General features: G+C 50.6%; 2 protein-coding genes and 1 long non-coding RNA gene across 3 annotated transcripts in view; all 3 read right to left on the bottom strand.

Moving 5' to 3' along the window:
• LOC309355691 (uncharacterized protein) overlaps window positions 1-21638 on the bottom strand; it is a 64410-nt gene that overhangs the window by 40376 nt on the left and 2396 nt on the right. The gene's annotated exons all lie outside the window — the stretch shown is intronic.
• LOC309355638 lies at window positions 1863-4183 on the bottom strand. Its single transcript, XR_014162578.1, has 2 exons — window positions 3401-4183; window positions 1863-2110 (listed from the first exon to the last, which is right to left on the bottom strand). It is a non-coding gene; the product is annotated as an uncharacterized lncRNA (long non-coding RNA).
• On the bottom strand, window positions 13301-18802 carry LOC309355843 (uncharacterized protein). The gene is made up of 5 exons (XM_081887043.1): window positions 18484-18802; window positions 17741-17918; window positions 17214-17387; window positions 15931-16764; window positions 13301-14406 (listed from the first exon to the last, which is right to left on the bottom strand). The coding sequence occupies exons 1-4, from the start codon at window positions 18716-18718 to the stop codon at window positions 16638-16640; spliced, it is 714 nt and encodes a 237-aa protein (XP_081743169.1). The 5' UTR covers window positions 18719-18802; the 3' UTR covers window positions 13301-14406; window positions 15931-16637.

The raw sequence follows: 21638 nt of genomic DNA, 5'->3' as shown, positions 1-21638 counted from the left end.
GTAGGGTTTCACTAGATGACCTCCTAGATCTCTTCCAATCCTATTCCAATTGCCAAGCTAAAAGAAGCTATGGACACTTCACAGCCACTGTTTAAAGTGTGTCAGGGGAAAACGGAACACTCTGGTCACATATCCTGTGGAGACCAAATGTGGAAATCGGTGGCCTTGTCTGCCTGCCCAAGCGGCTTCTGGAGCTCTCGCTCTGCTTGATCTCTGTCTCTTGCCACCCTGGCCTCTTTCCAGAGGAAGTGCCAGATACAAATCCAATAATTAAAGACCTCGTTAAGAACAAGCACAGGCCCCACTCCTTTCCCAGAGAAAACCCACTCTTTAGCTCTAAATCGGAACAGACAGCAATCCATGGAAAACCCGAATGCATACCGCACAACTGTCCCGTGTTAAGCGGGGCACCCCAGGCTGACAGGAGCCTCACTGGCTTCCAATTCCAATCCTGGATGTCTTGTTTTGGCTCCCGCGCTCTGGCCACACCAGAGAACAGGACCAAAAAACAGAAGGAAAACTTACTTGACCCACACATCGCCACTCGTGGCATATTTGTGGCACTGGTGGAAGAGGCTGTGCAAGCGGGCACAGCTTCTTCCAAGACAGAGGAGGAGGAGGAGGAGGCCCCAGATGAAGGTACAAGGGGGACAGGGAGGAGGGGGAGCCGGTGTGAGGGAACGTGGCTGGCCCGAGATCACCCAGTGGACTACAAGGCTGAGTGAGGATTTGAATTCTGGTCTCTCCCAGGCCCTAGCCCGGCTTCCTGACCGCCTCCGCCACCACCGGCTGAGAGGTCCTGAGCCTTCAGCCTCCTGCAGCCATTCTTTCTGCCTCAATGTCAGATATGTGGAGGATAAAACTAGGTGTGACTTGTGACAACACCCTATCTGGGTCCTGCCTGTTGCCTATAAAGGCGGGGGGAGGGGGGCATGGACGGTGCAATGTGAGTCCCCCGCGTCTTTTATCACCTGAAACCACCTTTAAATAAACAAATAAAGTTCTTGTTCTTTCCTGTGGTTACTCCAGGACTTGAAGGCCCACCAGGTGGAAACTGGCATTTGCAGAACAGAAGGACAGTGGCTGTGGCTGGATGGACTCAGGGAGGGAGAGCCTTCGTTTCCACCCACCCACCCTCATTGCACTGTCAGCCACCCCCACAAATTTGGCCCACGGGTACCTCCCCCCACTACACACACATTCAGGCAGAATTCAGGGCTTGCCCACACTTGCCCCATGCCTACAAAGCACGGGTCCGAGAGGTTTTCTGCTTGTTTCATGTTTTCTAGGAACGAGTCTGAGCAGTTTTCCATTTCCTTCTCCTTACTGCTGAATCGGCACAAACCTCAATCTGAGGAAAACCCGATGGATGTTTGTTCCAACTGAGCAGTAAAGAACAAGTTTTCCCGGGTTGGGGGGGTGGGAGTGGTGGGGAAAGCGGAAGTGCGGACGATCCCTCAGCCGTGCACCAGCAAGTCAAGTTTGCCTATTTACAGTTCATTGACAGCTCCTGTGCAGAAAACCCTCTTCCCCAGCAGATGGGAATGTTTGCAAGAAGGAAAGTGGCAGGGAACAAATGTGACAAAACATTCTTTGAGGATTGGGAACCTTTTGTAGAATATCTAAAGAACCATTATAAATTGCATGGAAACATGGGCAGGATTTGAAATATGAGCAACAGTGGAAATACATTAAGGCTAATAATTTGGGATGTATAAATGGAGTGGTTATAAGTTAAAATATGCAGCATTAAAGGATAAACATCATGGAGGGCAGATGGGACGTCAGCTGATAAATTAAACACATTGTTGATGGTAAACTTTTGAAAACGAAATAAACAATTATTTATTTTTTAGAAAAAGGAAAAAGAAAGTGGCAGGGAACTGCCCTGGAAAGTCTGGGGTGATAACACTTGTTTTATAATCCTTAGAAAGCCAACACCTTCTAATCTCCCTGCAAACAAATCAGGGGAAATGCTCCATAAACCCATTGGCAGAAAGCTGCCTGGGACCCAGACGGGGCCATCAAATGAAGCTGAGGAGGGAGAGAAAGAAAAGAAAGTCCTTCTTCACACAGCACATGGTTAAACCATGGGACTCCTTCCCACAAGCTGTTGAAAAAGGGTTGGACAAAATCATGGCTTTCCGTAGCTAATAGTCATAATGGTTGTGTATGAGGATGAGAGGCAGTCTGTCGCTAGGACACTCATCATCAGTGGGGAGAAAATCATCAGGAGAGGGCTGCTGCTCTCCTGTCCTTGCCTGTGGGCTTCTTACTGAGGCGTCTGGTCAGCCACTGTGGCGAACGGAAAGCTGGACTAGAGAGAACTTTGGTCTGATCCAAAAGCAATCTGGCTCCCCTGATGTTGCTCGTCTGACTGAGAGTAAGTTTCTCTGTGAGGAGGTAATGGGACTCTGCACATGCTCCAGGGAAGTCTCTTTTTAAAAAAATAATTTAGGTATTTCGTGGATGAGCGACAGCTTCTGGGCTTGGGCTGCCAGGAGCCTTGGCGTGCGTTGAGCCCTGGCAAGGGGGCTGGCGACTCTCCTGTGACTTCACCCCTTCCCCAAATGCACCCACCATGCAGCTGGTTGCCCAAGCGGCAGAGTTCCCACCCCGCCACACCCACCGCATCCAGAAGGCTCCTGCGTTCCCAAATACTTACCCTCTGTGGAGGAGGCCATGATCAGCCCCGTCCAGAGGCAGAGAGCAAAGAGGCTCACCCCCATTCTCCCGTCATTGGGTCTCATGGGTTGAGGCACCAGGGGCCGCTGGCAAAGGGGAGGGCAGATGCCAGAGGGTTTTCCAGGCAGAGGTCAAGGAGCGCACCTTCCTCGGATCAGCACCAAAGCTGGATTGAAGCTCCAAGCTCCAGAGAGAGATTTCTAGCGGGGAGGGGGGGAGGAGGAAGAGGAGGAGGAGGTGGCTGGCCACACCATCCCTCAAAATTCTTCTGATAAGGGCAGGGATGTGTCACCTTCAGGGAGAGGCGTCCAGCAGGAGGTATCTCATGGAGGAAACACTCTGGGAAGTGGTGGGTCAGTTGGGCATGGGGGGGATTTGACCCGCTGGCACGGAAAGGGCACTGGTAAGGAGGGAGGGCAGTCATTCTTGGCAGGTATGTTCCAAGTGTGGTGCTCAGCCCGCCCAGTGTAAATAGCGACTTTGACAAAGGACCTTGGGCAAATATTTGCAGGGGGGAAGCTGTGAGCCAGACCGGCCCCTCCCTAGAGCAGGTAAGGAAGGGATTGAATGAGGGAAAGGCAAAGAGGGCAATGGCGAGACTGCGGAGGAGAGAAAGTGGGAGAGAGAGGGGAGCTGATTTGGAAGGGACCCCAAGGGTCATCTAGTGCAACCCACAAATCTCAGCTGAAGCATCCCTGGTGAATGGCCAGCCAACCTCTGCTTAAAAACCTCCAGGGAAGGAGAGTCCACCATCTTCCAGGGGAGTCCGTTCCGCTGTCCAACAGGATGGAATCATTAGATTGGAAAGAATCCCAAGGGAGTCATCTAGGCAACCCCCCTGCGATGCAGGAATCACAGCGAAACATCCAGGGTGGTATTACCACCCCACACCCCAATATGGTGTAATGTGGAATGCACGAAATACTTCGCAATACCTCCCCAGTATTTTTTTATACTTTTGATCAATTTTGACAACTCTCCGTGCTTTTTTTCAGGGGGTCCTCAAGGGTATGCAGCGCTGGCACCTCCTCTTCGTGTTGTTGTTAAAAAGTGTGGCACTTACTGGAGCAACTTCCCGCTGAGTACCAGCACCCATTTTCCCAGAAAAAAAGCCCTGAGAACCTTGATAATCTTTTTAACAAGTCTGATGAATTTTGAGAACTTTTAAACATCATGTAACGTACTAAGGCTGCACCAGGGCCAAAGGGGGAGGGGTAGTTTGGTGGGAGAGTTTTGAGATGACATTTAGATTTATGATAATCCTAACAACTGTAAATTTTACTTATAAAACAATAAAAATCATCATCATCATTATTTTGTAACACACGGCTTGGGAAAAGTGCTTCCCCCTCCACCCCATGCAAGTTCACTTTGCAAGAAATATCTAGCAAAAGGGTTGCTAAGGGTTTAAAATTCAAACTGCCCAAGGTGGCAAATATTACAGCAAAAAGTGTGTGTGTGTGTGTGTGTGTGAGAGAGAGAGAGAGAGAGAGAGAGAGAGAGAGAGAGAGAGAGAGAGAGAGAGAGAGAGAGAGAATAGGACATATTCTAGAAGCTAGATGAAAATGAAAAGGCAGTTCTGAGTTGTGCTGATGCAATGGACAGAAAAATCCAGCAATGAATTTTGTGTGACCCACTTTGGCCTCCCTGGCTTCAGGAGGTTGAGGACATCTGGCCTTCCATCTCAGACCAGTCTGGTCCTCACTGCAGCTCTCTGTGTTCGCCTTCCACAATCACCGTGCAAGTGATGCTTCAGTATCGGCACACAACTGGACTTGTGAGCATGAGCAGGTTCCAGTGAGAGACTATGCTGCTGAGCGCAGATTCAATGTTACTGCGGTTTGTCATCCTGCGAGGTGCCTAGGAAAGTCTCCCTAGGAAAGTTGCCCCATGGAAAGCTTGAGGAGAACAATCTGAGCCCCAGAACCTGCCGCTTGGTCCTTGAGGTGTGTGTCTCTGCGTGAGAGAGAGAGACAGAGAGACTGCCTATCTCTGTACATGTTCTGTGAGAATGTTGTGGGTGGGTGAAACGTGGTTCCATGGGCTCACGTCTCTCTCCCTCTCTCTCCCCTCCTGAGGTTGTTCAATGGTGTGAATGTGGTTGGGTGAAGCATGAAAACAATGGTGCCCGTTGCCTGCATCTCAGCAGCGTCACAATCCTATCTGATTACATTTCTGTAGTCCTGGGAAAAGAGAACGAAAGAAGGCTGTGTATGAGTCTAGACGTTGTTCTTGCAAATATGTGCCCTGTTAACGATGGAGGGAAAACAAGACTTGTGTGGGGGACAAAGCTCTGGGGCACGACCCCGGGTGTCGGTTTGCCTTTGCGCCAGGAGCAAGCATGTGTTTATCTCGGCTGTATCGCTTTCTGATAAATCCAGATTGACGTCAGGCAGTGCCCATTTGGGCTCATTTGCCTGCCTTGAAGTGGGACGTGTTACCTGCCCAGGTGAAAGGGCTCTGAGCGCCAACCATACCCAAGAAGCTGTTTATCTAATAGGAGCAGCCACAGAACAAGGGCTATAAATAGCATCCCTTGGGTTTCTGCCTTGTCACTTAATTGCCTCTTAGTAATGCCCCAAATAGACACCTCCTGGCCAAGACTCCACCTAGGCCACCTCTCCTCCTCCTCCTCCATCAGAGCAGCTCCACAACCTTTGCCCAACTTGGAGTTGCGGGGGGGGGCCTCCAAAGCTGTAGTCTTGAAAGTACAGAAACTGAAAGGTGGGGGGCTGACCAGGGGTGCTGGCAGGATGCCAAGACTTGGGGGCTTCCGCAGTCCCCGCTCCCTAGGAGTGTGGTGGCATTTGGGGGACAAGGACCTCCTTCCTCTTCAAGTGCAATGGATCCTGTTGAATATTGCGGTAGCATTGTGATTTCACTAAGGCATCTCTGTGTCACTTACAATTTTTGTAATCGTTATTGTAACTTACAACGAAAAGTCTGCCCTGAGTCTCCTTTGCCATTCAGCTTCATAAGATGATCCCAGATGGGTTCTTGCGTTGTGAGAGAGGAAAGCTTCTCTCCGTCCCCTTTCTCGATGCCTTGCCTAATTCTGCATACCTCTGTCACATCTCCCCTTACTCATCTTTTGTTCCCCCGAAGCAAAGGAAAGCCCCCAGTGGTGTATTCTGTCTTTTTAGGAGTGTTGCTCAAGCCCCTTCATCATCCCGGATGCTTTTTCTGAACCTGTCCAAGATCCAAAACACTCCTTTTGGAAGCCTGGCAACCAGAACTGTACACAGTACTTCAAGTGCGGTTACACAACAGATTTGCATAAAGGCCTTACAATATTGACAGTTTCCCTTCCCTAGTGATCCCTAGTGATCTTCACGGCCATCCTCCACACACTGGTCTCATTTGCATGTAATGCTCAGGCAAACTATGAATTAGCAAGAATGAGCAGGTGTGCTTGGGGGCACAGTGAGAAATATGCGGCTGCTTTATTATCAATTGATTAATCAGTTTATATCCTGCCTTTTCCCCTTACGGGACTCAAGGCGATTTTGCTCTGCCCCAGCTCTTGCTGTGCAACCGGGAGTTAAGACACAGTTTGGCTTAGCGTCACATCTGAACACTGAGAAGATCCAGCGGGTTACTCCTGATTTATGGGCTGGTTCTTCCGTGGAGCGTACCCCTTAAACTTCACCATTGAGGCCTCAAGTTCATGCCACACAGTCTCTCTCTGAAGAAGGCTGCAGATGGATGACTTGTTTATTTCTCCACCAAATACACAGAAAGTTTGAGATCCCTTTTTTACTAGCACTGCCACTTAGGAGGATGCAGAGGGCAGTTGGAAATCTGAACACAGCACTATTGCGCAGTTCCTTCCTCCCCAAAGATAAGACTCTGAACAGGTTTTACTGGACTCCAAATTGTTTATTTAAGGCTATCTTGAGCAGTTCTGGTCAGTTGCATGGAGTATGGTGAGGGGGGGGCCTCTTTGCAAGGCCCGACCATGGAAACACCAGCCTTGTGGAGGGCACACTGGAGGCCTGAAATGGCTTTGCACCAGTCCAATCAGAGGGCCTTTTGTGCCAAGTAGGAATGCCAGAATATCTGAGATTACAGGGAGACGGGAAAGCCCCTCCTCCCCACCTCCACCTCCCTCTGTGCATGAGCAGAGACACCTCGCCCTGCCATGCTCACACTCTTCTGCTGGAGCCACTCCCCCCCCCCAGAGGAAAACCCAGCTGTGCCTCCTGTTCTTGTTATTATTACTGACAAGAGTTTAGCATCGGAATTTAGAAAGAGGGTTAATGTTTACAACAATCCCATATGGTAGGCTGGTGGAATTATCCCCACTCTGCAGACAGGGCGACTGAGGTTGGGAGGGGGCGTGGGGTGTCTCAGAACCCCTACTAAGTTTCTGGTGGGAGTAGGATTTGACCTGAAGACTCACCATGGCTCATGACCCCCTAAGGACCCAGGGGCTCCATCACAGGCTGGCAACAGGCTGGTGAGTGCCTGGAGGCGGTTGGAGGGTGGATGGCGGCTAATGGATTCAGGTTGAATCCTGACAAGACAAAAGTACTGTTCTTGGGGGACAGAGAGTGGGAAGGTGTGGAGGACTCCGTGGTCCTGAATGGGGCAACTGTGACCCTGAAGGACCAGGTGCGCAGCCTTGGAGTCATTTTGGACTCACAGCTGTCCATGGAGGCGCAGGTCCATTCTGTGTCCAGGGCAGCTGTCTACCAGCTCCATCTGGTGTGCAGGATGAGACCCTGCCTGCCCGCAGACTGTCTTGCCAGAGTGGTACATGCTCTGGTTATCTCCCGCTAGGACTACTGCAATGCTCTCTACGTGGGGCTACCTTTGAAAGTGACTTGGAAACTGCAATTAATCCAGAATGCGGCACCTAGACTGGTGACTGGGAGTGGCCACCGGGACCACATAACACCGGTCCTGAGAGATCTTCATTGGCTCCCAGTCCATTTCCAAGCACAATTCCAAGTGTTGGTGCTGACCTTGAAAGCCCTAAACGGCCTCAGCCCAGTATTTCTGAAGGAGCGTCTCCACCCCCATCGTTCTGCCCAGACACTGAGGTCCAGCACCGAGGGTCTTCTGGCAGTCCCCTCACTGCGAGAAATGAGGGCCTTGTTGGTAGTGGCACCCACCCTGTGGAATGCCCTCCCTTCAGATGTCAAGTAAATAAACAACTATTTTACTTTTAAAAGACACCTGAAGGCAGCCCTGTTTAGGGAAGTTTTTAATGTCTGATGCTGTATTGTTTTTGATATTTGGTTGGAAGCCGCCCAGAGTGGTGGGGTATAAATAATAAATTATTATTATTATTATTATTATTATTATTATTATTATTATTATTATTATTATTATACAGGACCCCCCCCCCCCCCGAGACTCCCCCAACCAGCAGAAGTTGCCGTCACAACATGCATCCCCTCCCCCGGCTTGCAACACAGAACCCACCTGAAGCTTCTGCCCAGGGGGATCTCGCACTCCAAGAAGGCCCTTACATTTTGTGGGACAGACAGTGCCAAGCACTGCAGAGGATCCTTCCCAGCCAGAGGAGATGGCTGGCATTTATTACTTCCCATCCTCGAGGTTGTGGGACCATAAACAATAAGCAATTGCGCTGAATAAATAAAGGAGGGTTGGGTGCCACAGCTGGGCAGGGAAAGGGTGGGGGCCACAAACTATCTGTATGCCAAACCCAAGTGGGGGTTATCCAGTCTCCTGAGGGGTCCTGAGCTCCCCATCTTCTTTTTGCCAGCCATGCAAAGGGGTTCTGTGACACCGCTGCCCTCTGTGTGTGCCAGTTGCCAGGTGCTCAGAGGGAAAGGGCCCAATCCGGAGGTCACAGGATGACTCAGCCGCACTGTTAGGAAGCCAAGGTGCTGACGCCACTCACTTCAGTGCCTCTCCCTGCCCAGGGAAGGACTGACTGCTGGCCTGGCCCTCCCTCTCTGTAAGCCACCCAGCCCCACCAAATTCCTTGAGAACCCAGGACTCCTGGCTGGCACCCTGCCTTGTGAGGCCTGAGGCCCACTGCCAAGTCTACACTGGCCACCCACATGACTAAATCACTTCACAGGAGGAGCCCTTCTGGGACCCAGTGTCCCTTTCCTGCTCCTCACTCCAAATGCTTCCTCCCATGGTGTCCAAAAAGGGATCTCAAGCTTTCTGTGATTGGTCTGGGCAGAAGCCTTCCTCTCTCTCTCCTCCTTTGTTATTAATAACCCCACCCCACTGGGTCTTTTATCAAATATTGGCCGAATTTGCCCCATGGCATCCAAGCAATTTCCCTGCACGTAGGAGTCTTTGTTCTTGCCACACCCTGAGCTGTGCTCAGCTCAAAAAGGGAAAGGTACAGAAAACAGCGTCCTACCGTGTCCAGTTCTGGGGCCCCCAGTTTAAGAAGGATGCTGGCAAGCCTGAAATGGTGCTGACAAAGGTGACTCGGAGGATCAAGGTTCTGGAAACCAAGCCTTAGGAGGAACATTTGAGGGAGTTTGGGGTGCTTAGCCTGGAGAAGAAAAGATTGAGAAAGCACAAGATAGCCGTCTTCAGATATCTGAAGTGCCATCACAGGGAAGATGGGTGAGCTTGTTTTCTGCTGCTCTGGAGGGGAGGACTCGGAGCAACGGATGACTCAAATGGCAAGGAAGGAGATTCTGACTAAACATTAGGAAGAACTTTCTGAGGAGCTGTTCAGTCGTGGAACTGACAGCCTCAGGTGGTAGACTCTCTTTCACTTTTGTTGTTGTGTTGTTGTTTAGTCGTTTAGTCGTGTACGACTCTTTGTGACCCCCTGGACCAGAGCACGCCAGGCACTCCTGTCTTCCACTGCCTCCTGCAGTTTGGTCAAACTCATGCTGGTAGCTTCGAGAACACTGTCCCACCATCTCGTCCTCTGTCGTCCCCTTCTCCTTGTGCCCTCCATCTTTCCCCACATCAGGGTCTTTTCCAGGGAGTCTTCTCTTCTCCTGAGGTGGCCAAAGTCTTGGAGCCTCAGCTTCCATCTGTGTTCCATCAGCTGAAAGTCCTTACGTTGAAAGGACAACTTAGGGCTTGGCTTTTACGAGCTGCGTCAGGAAACAAGTTCACCTGATGTTTGAAGGCTACATTCCTAGTGGATGAAATGCTCCATGCATCGCTCACACTGACGTGTGGAACCCCTGACAACACTCCTTCCTGCTGCTGTGCTGTGTACTTGGAGACATCCTCAGCCGGCATTGTTTGCATTGGAGCAGCAATTATGGATTGTGTTTGATTCCCGACTGATCATTTCATTTCACTCATTTCATTTGTATGCTGCTTTTCCACACACACAAAACCAAGCTCAAAGTGGCTTACAGCAAAGAAACAAGGGTGCAATTCAAACAAACGCTACAAAAGCCATTTCATAATAACAGAGGAGAACAATAGCAAATATAACAACATACCAAAAAAAACCCAACCATTCCAATATTAGAAATATAACAAGATTACCTGAACACTATGCAGAATCCAAGAGCAACAATAACAAGGGAGCTTCACAGTTTCACCTTATTCCTGGAAACACCGTCTTTGCTGCTTGTAGTCTTGCTTGTTCACTGAAGGGGCACATCATAAAGCGTACCTTAAGTCTTCAGTGTGCGTTCGTCGTCAGCTTTCCTTGTTGCAGTTGGAGGACCTGTGGTGTTTTCCATCCACACATGACAAAGAAATGTAAGAGCCTTGCATCGCAGTACTTGCCAAGCTGCACTGAGGCAGGGCCTTGGGTCTGGCTCTTTCCCCCTGACCACATGCCTGGTACAATGTGGGCAGGGGGTGGGGACAGGTAGAGCAGGGATTCTGCTGCAAGCTGCATGTCCTCCTCCTCCTCCTCAACACCTGGAGGTGATTCTTGTGGTGAGGCCAGTTGCCATCAGTTACAGGAACACCAACATCTTTATGGCAGTTTTCCTAAAGGAAACATGGTTAAGCATGCATGACACTTGTGTTTGTTAAAGGAGTCCTGGATCTCATAGGAAGCATACTGTTTCCTCCTCAATGTACGCAGAAGGATTGCAGAACATCATGCCCAACAAACAAATGGATTTATGCTGCAGGCATGTCAATGCCCACCAAGGATAGGAAATGGATGCTATGCGTGAAGCTGTTGTTCAGATCTAAAACTGAGTTCAAGAAGAGCAAGATTAGGAGTCTGGTACCAAAAAGCACTTCCCTAACACTTCAAAGCTCAATATGGTGGCTTGTCTGGACTCCCCATGGCTGGGATTACACTTCCAAAGGCAGCAAATACATAGGACCCTGATGGCGATGGCACAATGAGTGGCAAACATCGCACAGACCCTGGTGCCCAGTGGGGGACTTTGGGCTTTCAAATTTCACAGACCCAGATGCCAAAATTTAATCACACCCCCCACCTGCCTCCCACCTTCCATTCTGCATTACTGTTGTGTCGCCCCCTTGGATTGGTGCCCAGTGCGGGTGAACCGGTCGTGCTCCTCTAAATCTGCCTTTGCTAGTAACCATATTGTAGTTCTGAGTTACCATCTGGTGGATCAGTTCCAGCTAGAAAGCGAAATCCACACCATTTGTGATTCTCTGGTGTTGCAAGAGAACCCACCCACCCGCACACACACCAGCCATGAGTGTCCCTCTGTGCGCTCTCCAGAGTTTCAGGTTCTTCTACTGGAGTTCAAAGCTGCATCTGTCATGGTCATGTGTACCTACCCTTGGCTTTGTGCCCACAATAAGTTCCCAGACAAGAGCAATAAAGGAAGATTGGTTTACAATTTGAAATAAAAGTGATGGAGTACATGGCTGCTGGCTCAAACCGCAAAATTGCAATATAAGCTGGCAGCAAATCACAAAGTACATACACGTCTGAGCAGGATCCCTACGTAACCACCTCCAAAGCCAGAAGAGCAGGCACAGACCCACTCCAAGGCATACCTTGCGCGGTTTCTGGTTGAAAGGACATGACCTCAGTGGGAAATGTTGTTGTTGGCATCCGTCTGTCTCAAGAGACAATGGAGTGTGCCTCTGGGGGTGAAATCAAACCGCTGCGTTAGCAGCACCCAAGTTACCTCCCCGGGGGCCAGATGAGACCCTGGTCAGGGCCATTCGCCCACCATTTTGCTTTGCTGACCAGCAGCTCCACACACATAGAGCAGCATCCTTGAAGACACAGAAGTTTTTGCTCTTTCCTCCAATGTCCTTTTCCTGATCCAAATCCCCCCTCCCAAATTCTGCAAGGGGGCCAAACAGTTTAAAAGTCTCTGTCTTTTTTTTCCTTTTGGGGAAGAGGGATTAAGGTTGAGGAAAGTACTTGCAAATGGGAACTTAAGTGCCCTTCCTCAGCCTTCCTCCAGATTGGTGCTGCTAATTAACAAAACAATCTCCTAGGGGGCAGCTCATTGCAGAACCTCTCTGGTCTCCCCCTTAGCCAAGGCTTCATTTCCAGAAAAAAGGGCAGCTGGGACCCAATTCTGCTCACGCAAAGCTATCTCCTCCTCAAGTTCTTCCCCGGCTCCTGTTCTTGCTGTGGCTTCTCAGGGGTGCTGAGAGAAGTGCACTCTGCACTTGCTCAGGGGCCCTTGAATCTTATCACTGCATTTTAAAAAGTAAATAAATTGGAAGTGTGGGGGGTGAGGAACCATGAAGAAAGACCACAGTACAAAACAGGGAAAGTCAACAGGCATCTAAACAAACAGCACAAATCATTTTTATTTGATTTTACAAATATGAATTTATAACCATGCCAAATACACATCCATGTTGAGAGATCACTCTGAATCTCGGGTCTTCCCCCCTCCCCCCCCCCCATGCGTCCTGTTGTCAACATTTTCAACTGCATATTATTTCGTAATCTCTATTTTATATCTATCCATATTGTCCATAGTATTTGTTACATTACAAGTGAGATTATAATCCTGCTAATGTTTTCATCTTCTTACAGTGGTCTCCTAAATAAATTATAAACTTTCCCCATTCTTTCTTGAATTTCTTTTCTTCTTGGTGTCTGGGTTTTCAGGTCAATTTTGCCATTCCGGCGTAGTCTAACAGCTTGGTTTGCCATTCCTCTCTGGGACTCTTTCTTCTTTCCATCTCTGAGCTAGTAGCATCCATGATGCTATTGTCGCGTACATAAAGAGTCTTTTCTGTTCCTTTGAAATGTCGGTACCTCTAATTCCTAATAGAAATGCCTCTTGGGTTTTTTTTTACAAAAGTTATTTTAAACATTTTTTTCAGTGCATTATATATCATTTCCCAGAAAGCCTTTATTACCTTACATGACTACCACAGGCATCTAAACAAACCAGCACCTCTAATTCTACAAATGGACACACACTCTGCAAGTGTCCCAATTTTCCAGGGACCGTCCAGAATTACGAAACCTATCCCAGCTTCTGATGTGATTCCAGAATGTCCCTATTTCCCTGCAATAGTCTCGCAAACAGAGACAGTAATCTAAACTTCAGTTAAATACCCCTCCAAGAAGACAGGACACTTTATTCTGATAGTTTTGGTTTCTCACTTGGTGAACTGAGAATAAATTTCATGACTTCCGGTTTGCTGCGGACCACATTGGAGCACGGATATAGTCCTCCAGGAAAGACCCAATCTTCTGAAGGGCCGGGGAAACGCAAGGGCGCTATGTAAAAGGCTCAAAAGGCTATTTTGAGCACCTGAATCTGGCTGCACTTGTCAGCAGACTCTCCCAGCCCGAACCGCGCTGCAAAGAGCGGAGGAGAGGTGGGATCGAGTCGCGAGCGCTGGGATCTATTTGCTTCCCTCGGAAGAGAAACCTCAAGCTTCGAGTGGATTTTCCACAAAATATGTAAAAAAAGCTGAAGGAACTATTGGAAATTTGGATTACAATTTGGACTAAAATTGGCGTTGAAGGCGGGATGAATAAAGGAAGTCCATCCCGGCTGTGGTGAGCTTTATATTGCATGGGGACATTCTACAAGTGCTAAGGGTTCTTTTTTCCCCCTTTTGACTTTGCCTACGCTGCCAAATAACTTATCCTATGCAAATTACATGGTGAATTAAGGGGGGTGAAGCCCTCATCTGTGCATTGAGGGGGCATCCCTTTGGAAATCAACCCACCAATTGCACTGTGCATCCAACCTGTGTTCCATCCCAGGATCAGCGATGCTGTGGGTGCAGGTGTGTGGCATCGTGGGTCATCAGTGATGTTACAGGTGTATCTGGGGCTGGGATGGAAGGGGATGGGTAAGTTTGTACCAAGAGAAGGAAAAGCCAAGTGGGAGCAGGTTGGGGCTGGAGGGACGAATCCAGAGCCAAACTGGAGAGAGGCAAAGAGGAAATAAATAGGTTGGGATGGAAAGGGAGAAAGCGATTTCTCCAAAAGTGCCAGCCGTGGCCCCCGACCTGCAGAGACGACGCGAGACCCCTGCAAGGCAGCCTCCTCTTGCACCAGATGGCCTTGGCATCCAGGCAGTGGTCAAGGGCTCCTCGCTGAGGGATGTGCTCCTGCAAGTTCAGCCTCGGTGGGCAACGCGAGTCCTCGGGGGCAGAAGTCCAAATAGCCCCATGGGGCCCTGTTCCTCCTCCGCGTCCTACTATCAATGTCACCACGAAGAGGCAACGGCATTCAAGGGGGCAGCAGCACCCCACTCCTGAAGTGCGAGAGGAAGCAGGAAGACATCACCGGCGTGTCCTGTGCACATCCAGACCCAGCGTCCTTCCCGTGGCCCCGGGGCTTCTTCACAGCCGGGCCAAGTGGGGCCGAGCGATCCGTGTCTGCAGGGCGCAGGGAGAGAAAGAGAAAGCAGGAGGGTGAGGCAGGGTCAGCGGAAATGACCAGCACCTTTCAGAAAGTGCCCCACTACTCAGAGCTAAGGCCCACCTGCAGCAGCACCCGGATTCTGGCCAGATGCCCAGAAGAAAAGCCGACAAACAGGAAATGGAGCCAACAGCCCTTCCTTGCTGCTGACGCGGATCTCCTGCCTCTCCCTGAGCAACTGGCACCCAGTGGTAGACTGCTTCTGATCCTGGAGGCTCCATTTCACTATTCTAACTGGTAGCTTTTAACTGATGGACTTCAGGTCTGCCAGGAACTTGGTCCACCTCTCATACCACACTTCTTGTGGCAGGGCGTTCCATATGTCAATCATTGCACCAGTATGAAGAATATAGCTGTCAGGGGCTCAGGAGCAGAGGCACAGGAAAGGGAGGAAACGGAGAGCGAGGGGGAGGAATCCGAAGGAAACGTAAGCGATGACAGTGGTCCGAGGTCTCTGAGTCTTTCCAGCGAATCGGAAGACTCACAGAAAGGGGCTCCCAGGGTCAGGGCAAGGGGGACACCCCAGGAAGAAGGGGCCAGAGGGGACTCAGAGAGCAGCAGCTGGAAATCGGGACCAGCTTCCCCACCAAAGAGCAGTAGGGGGGAGGAGTCCCAGGTATCGGGATCAGGCTGCTCACCGCCAGCGGGAGGAGATGAGTCAGGATTGGCACGCCTGCATCGGAGAGCGAGGAAACGGTCGAGAGGAAGGTTGGAAGCTGGGCGCGCGCGCCAAGTTCAAATGTACAGGCGAGCGGCACAGTGGGTAGCCCGGATAGGGAGCCAGGTCCTAAAGCCCGCCGAAAGGAGGGACAGGAGTCAGGGGGGTCAGCGTCAGAAGAGTCCAGAAAGGAGGAGACACCGGGGGGCAGAAGGACCCAGAGGAGAAAGGAGCAACGGAAAAGGTGGAGTAAGGCTAGGGTCTTAAACTGGTGTACAGGGGGTGGAGACTCAGACAGGGCTTCGCCGATCTAGCGTCTAGACGTAGGGCTGCACGCTGCGGCTTGTAAATGGAAACTGAACCTCAATAAAGACTTTTGTACATTACTACCGGCTAGCGTTGGTCCTCTGTGAGCTGGGACCTGGAGGCAGCTCTGACAATAGCTGTCAACGTTTCCCTTTTTTAAAGGGAAATTCCTTTATTCCGAATAGGATTCTTCGCAAGAAAAGGGAAAAGTTGACAGCTATGATGAAGAAAGACCTTCTCCCCATTCTGAACCTCTTGCATTTTGGCTTTGTGGAATGACCTCGTATCATGAGAGATAACCCTCCTTTTATCCACTGTCTGCTTACCACCCATAATGTTATAAACCGATCATGTACTTTTTTTCGTAATTCGAAAAGTCCCTGTCCTTTTTGGGAAAGGGCTTGGCTCTGCTCCTGGATTGTTCTGGCTGTGCTTTTCTGTGCCGCTTCTAATCCCTGTCTGCTGTCTCTCAGCTGTGACACACACACCGAACCCCAAATGCCCTCGTTTCTGGTACCGGCAAGGTTGTATCCACCGTGTCCAGCCGTGGTCGGAAGGAGCTGTCTCTGTCACCAGCGAAAGGGTCTTCTGTGCAAAGGGCGAAGTAGGAGGGGGGCATGTCAGTCATTTTTTAGATTTGGGCTTCCCTTCTCCCCTGTCCAGCCTTTCCACTTGCCCACCCAGACCTCTTCCAAGAAGGGAGGGATCCGCAGAGCCAGCTAGAACCTGCTTTATTTTTACAAACCGCATCTTCAAAGCTCTGGCAAGCAAAGTGGTCTTCCCTGGTGTGATAATGCAGCCCGTAATCAGGGCTGGCGCTCATCCTCTCCCTCAGGTGCCTGGCGCTCCCTCCCAGAGCACAGAGAACATGAGAACCCCCACATCTCATTTATTTATTTCTATTTCCTTCTCCTGGATCAAGGCAGGGTGGGATGGCAGGGCATGGAAACCCCTTCCGTCTGGTTGCAGTTGGGGGACGTGGCTGTGTTTGACCTCCCCTCTTGCTCTCCCCTTCCCTTCCTTATTCCCTTATTTCTGCATGTGGGGTGGAATGTTTCTGTGCAACTTGAACCCCTCCTGCAACCCCAGACCACCTACAGTTCCACTGACGTATTTTCTTTCATGCATTAACCCGCAGGGCAAGGGAAGAGGCATACTTTGGGGGCCAGCAGTTGAGATGGAGACCAAGGCATGCCACCCCCGCCATGGCCTCCCCTTCCTGGCCTAGACCTTGCCCCACATACCTCCTTTCACAGTTGCTGGGGTACTTGGAGCAGGGCGTTCGGGATGGAACACCCAGTAGGGCTCATTTTCATAACGCTTCTCTTCATCGGGAGGCAAATGCGTCAGCCTGGGAGAGGGAGACCAACAGAGGCCGTCAGGGCAAAGATCTGTCCTTCAGTCCATTTCTAGGGCAGCTTCCACAGTCAGCGCCAGTTGAAAACAGCAGAGACTGGCCTATGGCGGGTGAGGGGGGTGACCGAAACATGTACCTGCAGCCCCAGCACCAGCAGCTGGAAATAGGGCAGAGAATGAGACAGGAAGGAGCCGGGCCTCTGAGGTGCTCCATCCAGACACAAGCAGCTTGGATATCCTTTCTGCATTGTGGTTCTTAGTTGTAGTAGTAGTATAATGCCCTTCATCCGTAGTTCCCAGGGCAATTCACAGGGAATGCCTTTCCAGTCCCAGTGCACCCCCCCCCCTCAAAGTGGTCATTGAGAGAAGATGCAAAGCAGAGACTGACCGGGACGCGGAGCTGACCGAGCTGACCGGACTCTGAGTGCCCAGCCCTCCTCCTACCTGTGTCCTTTCTCCCTCGGGCAACAGCGCCTCCAGCAGAGAAGCACGACCAAGACCAGGATGATCAGCAGCAGCACCGCCAGGCCCAGGGCCACCCCCACGGCCACCCCCACCTTGCTGATGCCCTGCTCACAGCGCCGGCCCACGAACCAGTAGGAGTCCGACTGCTCACAGCTGTGGGAGGAAAGGCAACGTCAAAGACCAGCAAGGAGGCAGGTAATGGGGCCCAGGATGCCTGGGGTCTTTACAGGGTGGGGAGCAGAGGGTGTTTCTGATGCTGCAATTCGGGGGGGGGGGTGGCATCCAGGGCCCTAATCCAAGGCAGGAGCAGTGGTGACTGGTGCCCATGGGGAATTGCAGAAAAAGACAACATGCACATGAATGACACTGTTTTCTTAAAAATGACATTTAAATGGTTCCTACTAGCACAGCTGGTAGGAACAGCCTACGGGCATGATTTCTCCCCCCTGTGCCACAGGCCCAGATCCTTTGCCACCACCCACTTCACCCCCTGGCAGGCTACTCACTAACAACTGGGCCCCTCAGGGGTGACATAGCAGTTTCCGTTCACACAGCTGAAGGGGTCGGGGTGCCAAACGCTGCAGTTAGAGACGCACTGAAGGTTGCCACTGACATTTCGTGCCACGTAAAATTGCTGGATGTTTTGTGCCACCACGGAGGTGTTCTTGCATTCTTTTGACAGATCTGGAAAGGGAAAGAAAGGACGTGGAGTCAGAAACGGGAGAACTCAAGCGCCCCTTAGAAAACCACCGCACGTTTGAGACCAGGAGATCAGAAGAGGAGCCAGCTGCAGGATTAGGTCCAAGGCCCCAAGGGCTCAGCATCCCAGAATGCTCAGCCACTTGTCTCTGGGAAAGGCACCAGCAGAAACACTCTCTGACTCTGCTTCTCCCAGCAACTTAGAGTTAGACTGACCCTGAATATGGAGGTAGTATACAGCCACAATGCCATAAAACCCTTTTCTCTCATCCTCCTTTGAAGCCATCCAGGCTTGTGGCAGAGAATCCCACAGGTTAATTGCACTTGATGGGACAAGGATTAGCCTCTGTGCATCTCAGTTGTGGCTGCACTTGCAGAATCCTGGCAACATCTGCAGTGTCCACACCAGCAATGCATTCGTTTGCATGTGGTGGTCATGCTTTCTTCCTCATACGGCTCCACCGCCCCCATCCAGACAGCCCACTGCGACTCTTCAACATCAGGAGTGTGTTAAGCACACAGTGACCCCCTCTCACACGCCAGTCCTCACCTTCAGGGCTCAGGGGCACTCGAGTCGCACGAGATTCTCCTTCAGTAAAGCAGAGCTGATCTAAAGGAGAGAGGGAAAGCAAAGGTGAAGCTTCTGAAAGGAAGAAATCATGGGGGGGGGAGCATCGAAGAGGAGGGACATCTTCCCCCACCCACCCGCCATGTCTCCCTGCCACCAGTTGAAGGAAACACACTTCCTCTGCCATCCCTCCTATGTGCAGCCAGCACCCTGACATCCGTCTCTGCTGGGGTTGGTTGATGTGAAAGGGGTCTGTCACTGGGTATCCCCTCAGCTTGCATGGATAACACTAGCTGGTCTCAGATCTGGCATAGATGAAGCTTGCTGCCTGTGAAATGGGCACACTAGGAAGACTACATTTTCCCCCAGTAAGCTTCCGTACTTCTGTTCCTAGAGAAAGAGCATGATTGTTTGGATCAGGGGAGCGGGGGGTGGGCTTGGGCTCAGTGAAGCTGCTCAGATTCTGTAGAGAGGTGGATCACCGGCTGTCTCACTGCTCCGACTGACAAGCAGAGAAGTGGACAAGCTCTTAAGTGCCACTGATGCTGGCAGGATTTACTGTATTTTTCGCTCTATAAGATGCACCAGACCATAAGACGCACCTAGTTTTTGGAGGAGGAAAACAAGAAAAAAAATATTCTGAATGCCAGAAGGCAGAACAGCAAGAGGGATCGCTTCAGCGAAAGCAACACAAAGCCTCTTCAGGGCAGCAGGAGGAAGGCTCCCCCTGCCCTGAAGAGGCTTCGCGTGGCTATCCCAGAAGCCAGAACAGCGAGAGGGATTGCTGCGCAGTGAAAGCAGTGATCCCTCTTGCTGTTCTGGCTTCTGGGATAGCTGTGCGGCCTACATTCACTCCATAAGACACACACACATTTCCCTTTACTTTTTAGGAGGGAAAAAGTGTGTCTTATAGAGTGAAAAATACGGCCCTCCCAAATAAAAAGGGGCAGGATTGCTGCCCTTGGATGGCATCTGCTTCCTCGTGGCATCTGATCTGGAGACGTCTTATAAGGAACCTTTTCCTCGCACTCCACAAGCCAGATATGGGGCAGGAATGTAGTGGCAAGAGCTGCCCCGTGGCACGCAAGCAAAGGAAGCCTTTTCGCTCATGAAGCTGCCAGCCAGCCAGTGGCAGCTCTGCCTCACCTGTTTGGTTGAAAGTGCAATTATTTTGCAGGACCTGGATGATGTCCTTGAAGGATGCCTCATAAGAACCACTGAAGTTCGAGAACGGCTCGCGCAGGCGCACCTCGTGCTCCACGATGACACTGCCTCGCCTGGAAGGATAAATCATTTAGCCCCAGCTGCGAAGGTGCCCCCAGTTGGCCTGTTGTGAGGGGGGTTGACATGGCCTGTTCAGGCTTCTGTGTCCAAGGGAGTGTGGGGTTTTACATTGGGTGCCAAGGAATTTGGTGGAACCCAAAACCACACTCCCTCCAATGCTTGGTCACCAAACTTATCTATCTGTGCCTCACCTCAGATTAATCACATGTACGCCCTGGTACCCAAAAACGCCCGCATAGAAGATGTTCATCTGCACACAGAGAGAAAGAAAATCTTAGCTCCGCTGTAGTGACAACGGAATGAGAGGAGCCGGTCTGACCAAGAGCAGGTCTGGCCAGGAGCAGAGGAGTCACTGCCACTTGGCAGCATCAACAGCTTAGAGGGTGTGCATGTCAGCAATCCTGCTGATGTTTACAACGTACCAAAAAGGCAATACCAAAAATCAGAAACAGCAAAAAACTCTACATGTACAAGATACTAGTTTGTTGATCTGAGAAATACTAACCCCCCCCCATCCCAGCCGATTCTGGGTCCCTCCTGTGTGCTGAGTAGGGCCTCTCTATCCTGCTGTGCTCCTTTAACACCTCCACCCTTCCGACACACCTTTGGGGTATCTCCTGTGCTGGGCATGGCTAGTCGGTGGCCCTCCCCCAGCTGTTCTTGGACTCCAGTTCCCAGCAGGCAGCCTGGCCAAAGGGATGGGATGATTATAAAGGCTGGGAGATGACCTTTGCCACTTTAACATTGTTCTTTCAAAAGTGACAATTAAGGAAGACGGTTCCTGATGTGTGTATTAGGGTTTGAACCATCAGTTCTGAGCTACAAATTACAGAAACAGCTTTCTATACTCATCTGATAGCTACATTTCCACATCTGGATATCTAGGTGTTCCAAAGGATGGAAATCGGCCTGTGTTTCCAGATGTGCTAAGCGGACAAATCTCTGTTAATGAAGTTTACCACAAAGGAATGGCACATTAATGGGACCCAAAAGTAACAATAGGTCTGCCTGGAAGTAATCATTTTCCTGAGTGGGCGTCCTCTATGCACTCCCAACCACCCCTCACCTGTTCCACAAAGACATTCACGAATCTCTTGAAGTCACGTGAGCCGTAAATCGCCATCTCTGGTCTAAAGTCCCGATTCTTCACTGTTACAGAGACATGGATTATGGCCACAACAGTCACTGTGATCAGAAAGCACAGGAGTCATTAAACATGAAGCCACAGTTTCAGATGTGAGGAAAAGCACTTCCGGTGTCCATTGAGTCACAGTGATCATGGAAACAACATGAATCACCTATGGAGCCACACATAGAATCATAGAGTTGGAAGAGACCCCAAGGGCCATCGAGTCCAACCCCCTGCCAAGCAGGAAACACCATCAGAGCACTCCTGACATATGGTTGTCAAGCCTCTGCTTAAAGACCTCCAAAGAAGGAGACTCCACCACACTCCTTGGCAGCAAATTCCACTGTCAAACAGCTCTTACTGTCAGGAAGTTCTTCCTAATGTTTAGGTGGAATCTTCTTTCTTGTAGTTTGGATCCATTGCTCCATGTCCGCTTCTCTGGAGCAGCAGAAAACAACCTTTCTCCCTCCCTCCTCTATGTGACATCCTTTTATATATTTGAACATGGCTATCATATCACCCCTTCACCTCCTCTTCTCCAGGCTAAACATGCCCAGCTCCCTTAGCTGTTCCTCATAAGGCATCGTTTCCAGGCCTTTGACCATTTTGGTTGCCCTCCTCTGGACACGTTCCAGTTTGTCAGTGTCCTTCTTGAACTGTGGTGCCCAGAACTGGACACAGTACTCCAGGTGAGGTCTGACCAGAGCAGAATACAGTGGCACTA

The sequence above is a fragment of the Podarcis melisellensis genome (assembly GCF_964234715.1).
Source record: "Podarcis melisellensis genome assembly, chromosome: 13".
NCBI classification, from domain to species: Eukaryota; Metazoa; Chordata; class Lepidosauria; order Squamata; family Lacertidae; genus Podarcis; species Podarcis melisellensis.
Note: the sequence above shows the minus strand (reverse complement) of the source record. Positions and strands in the feature narration are given on the sequence as shown.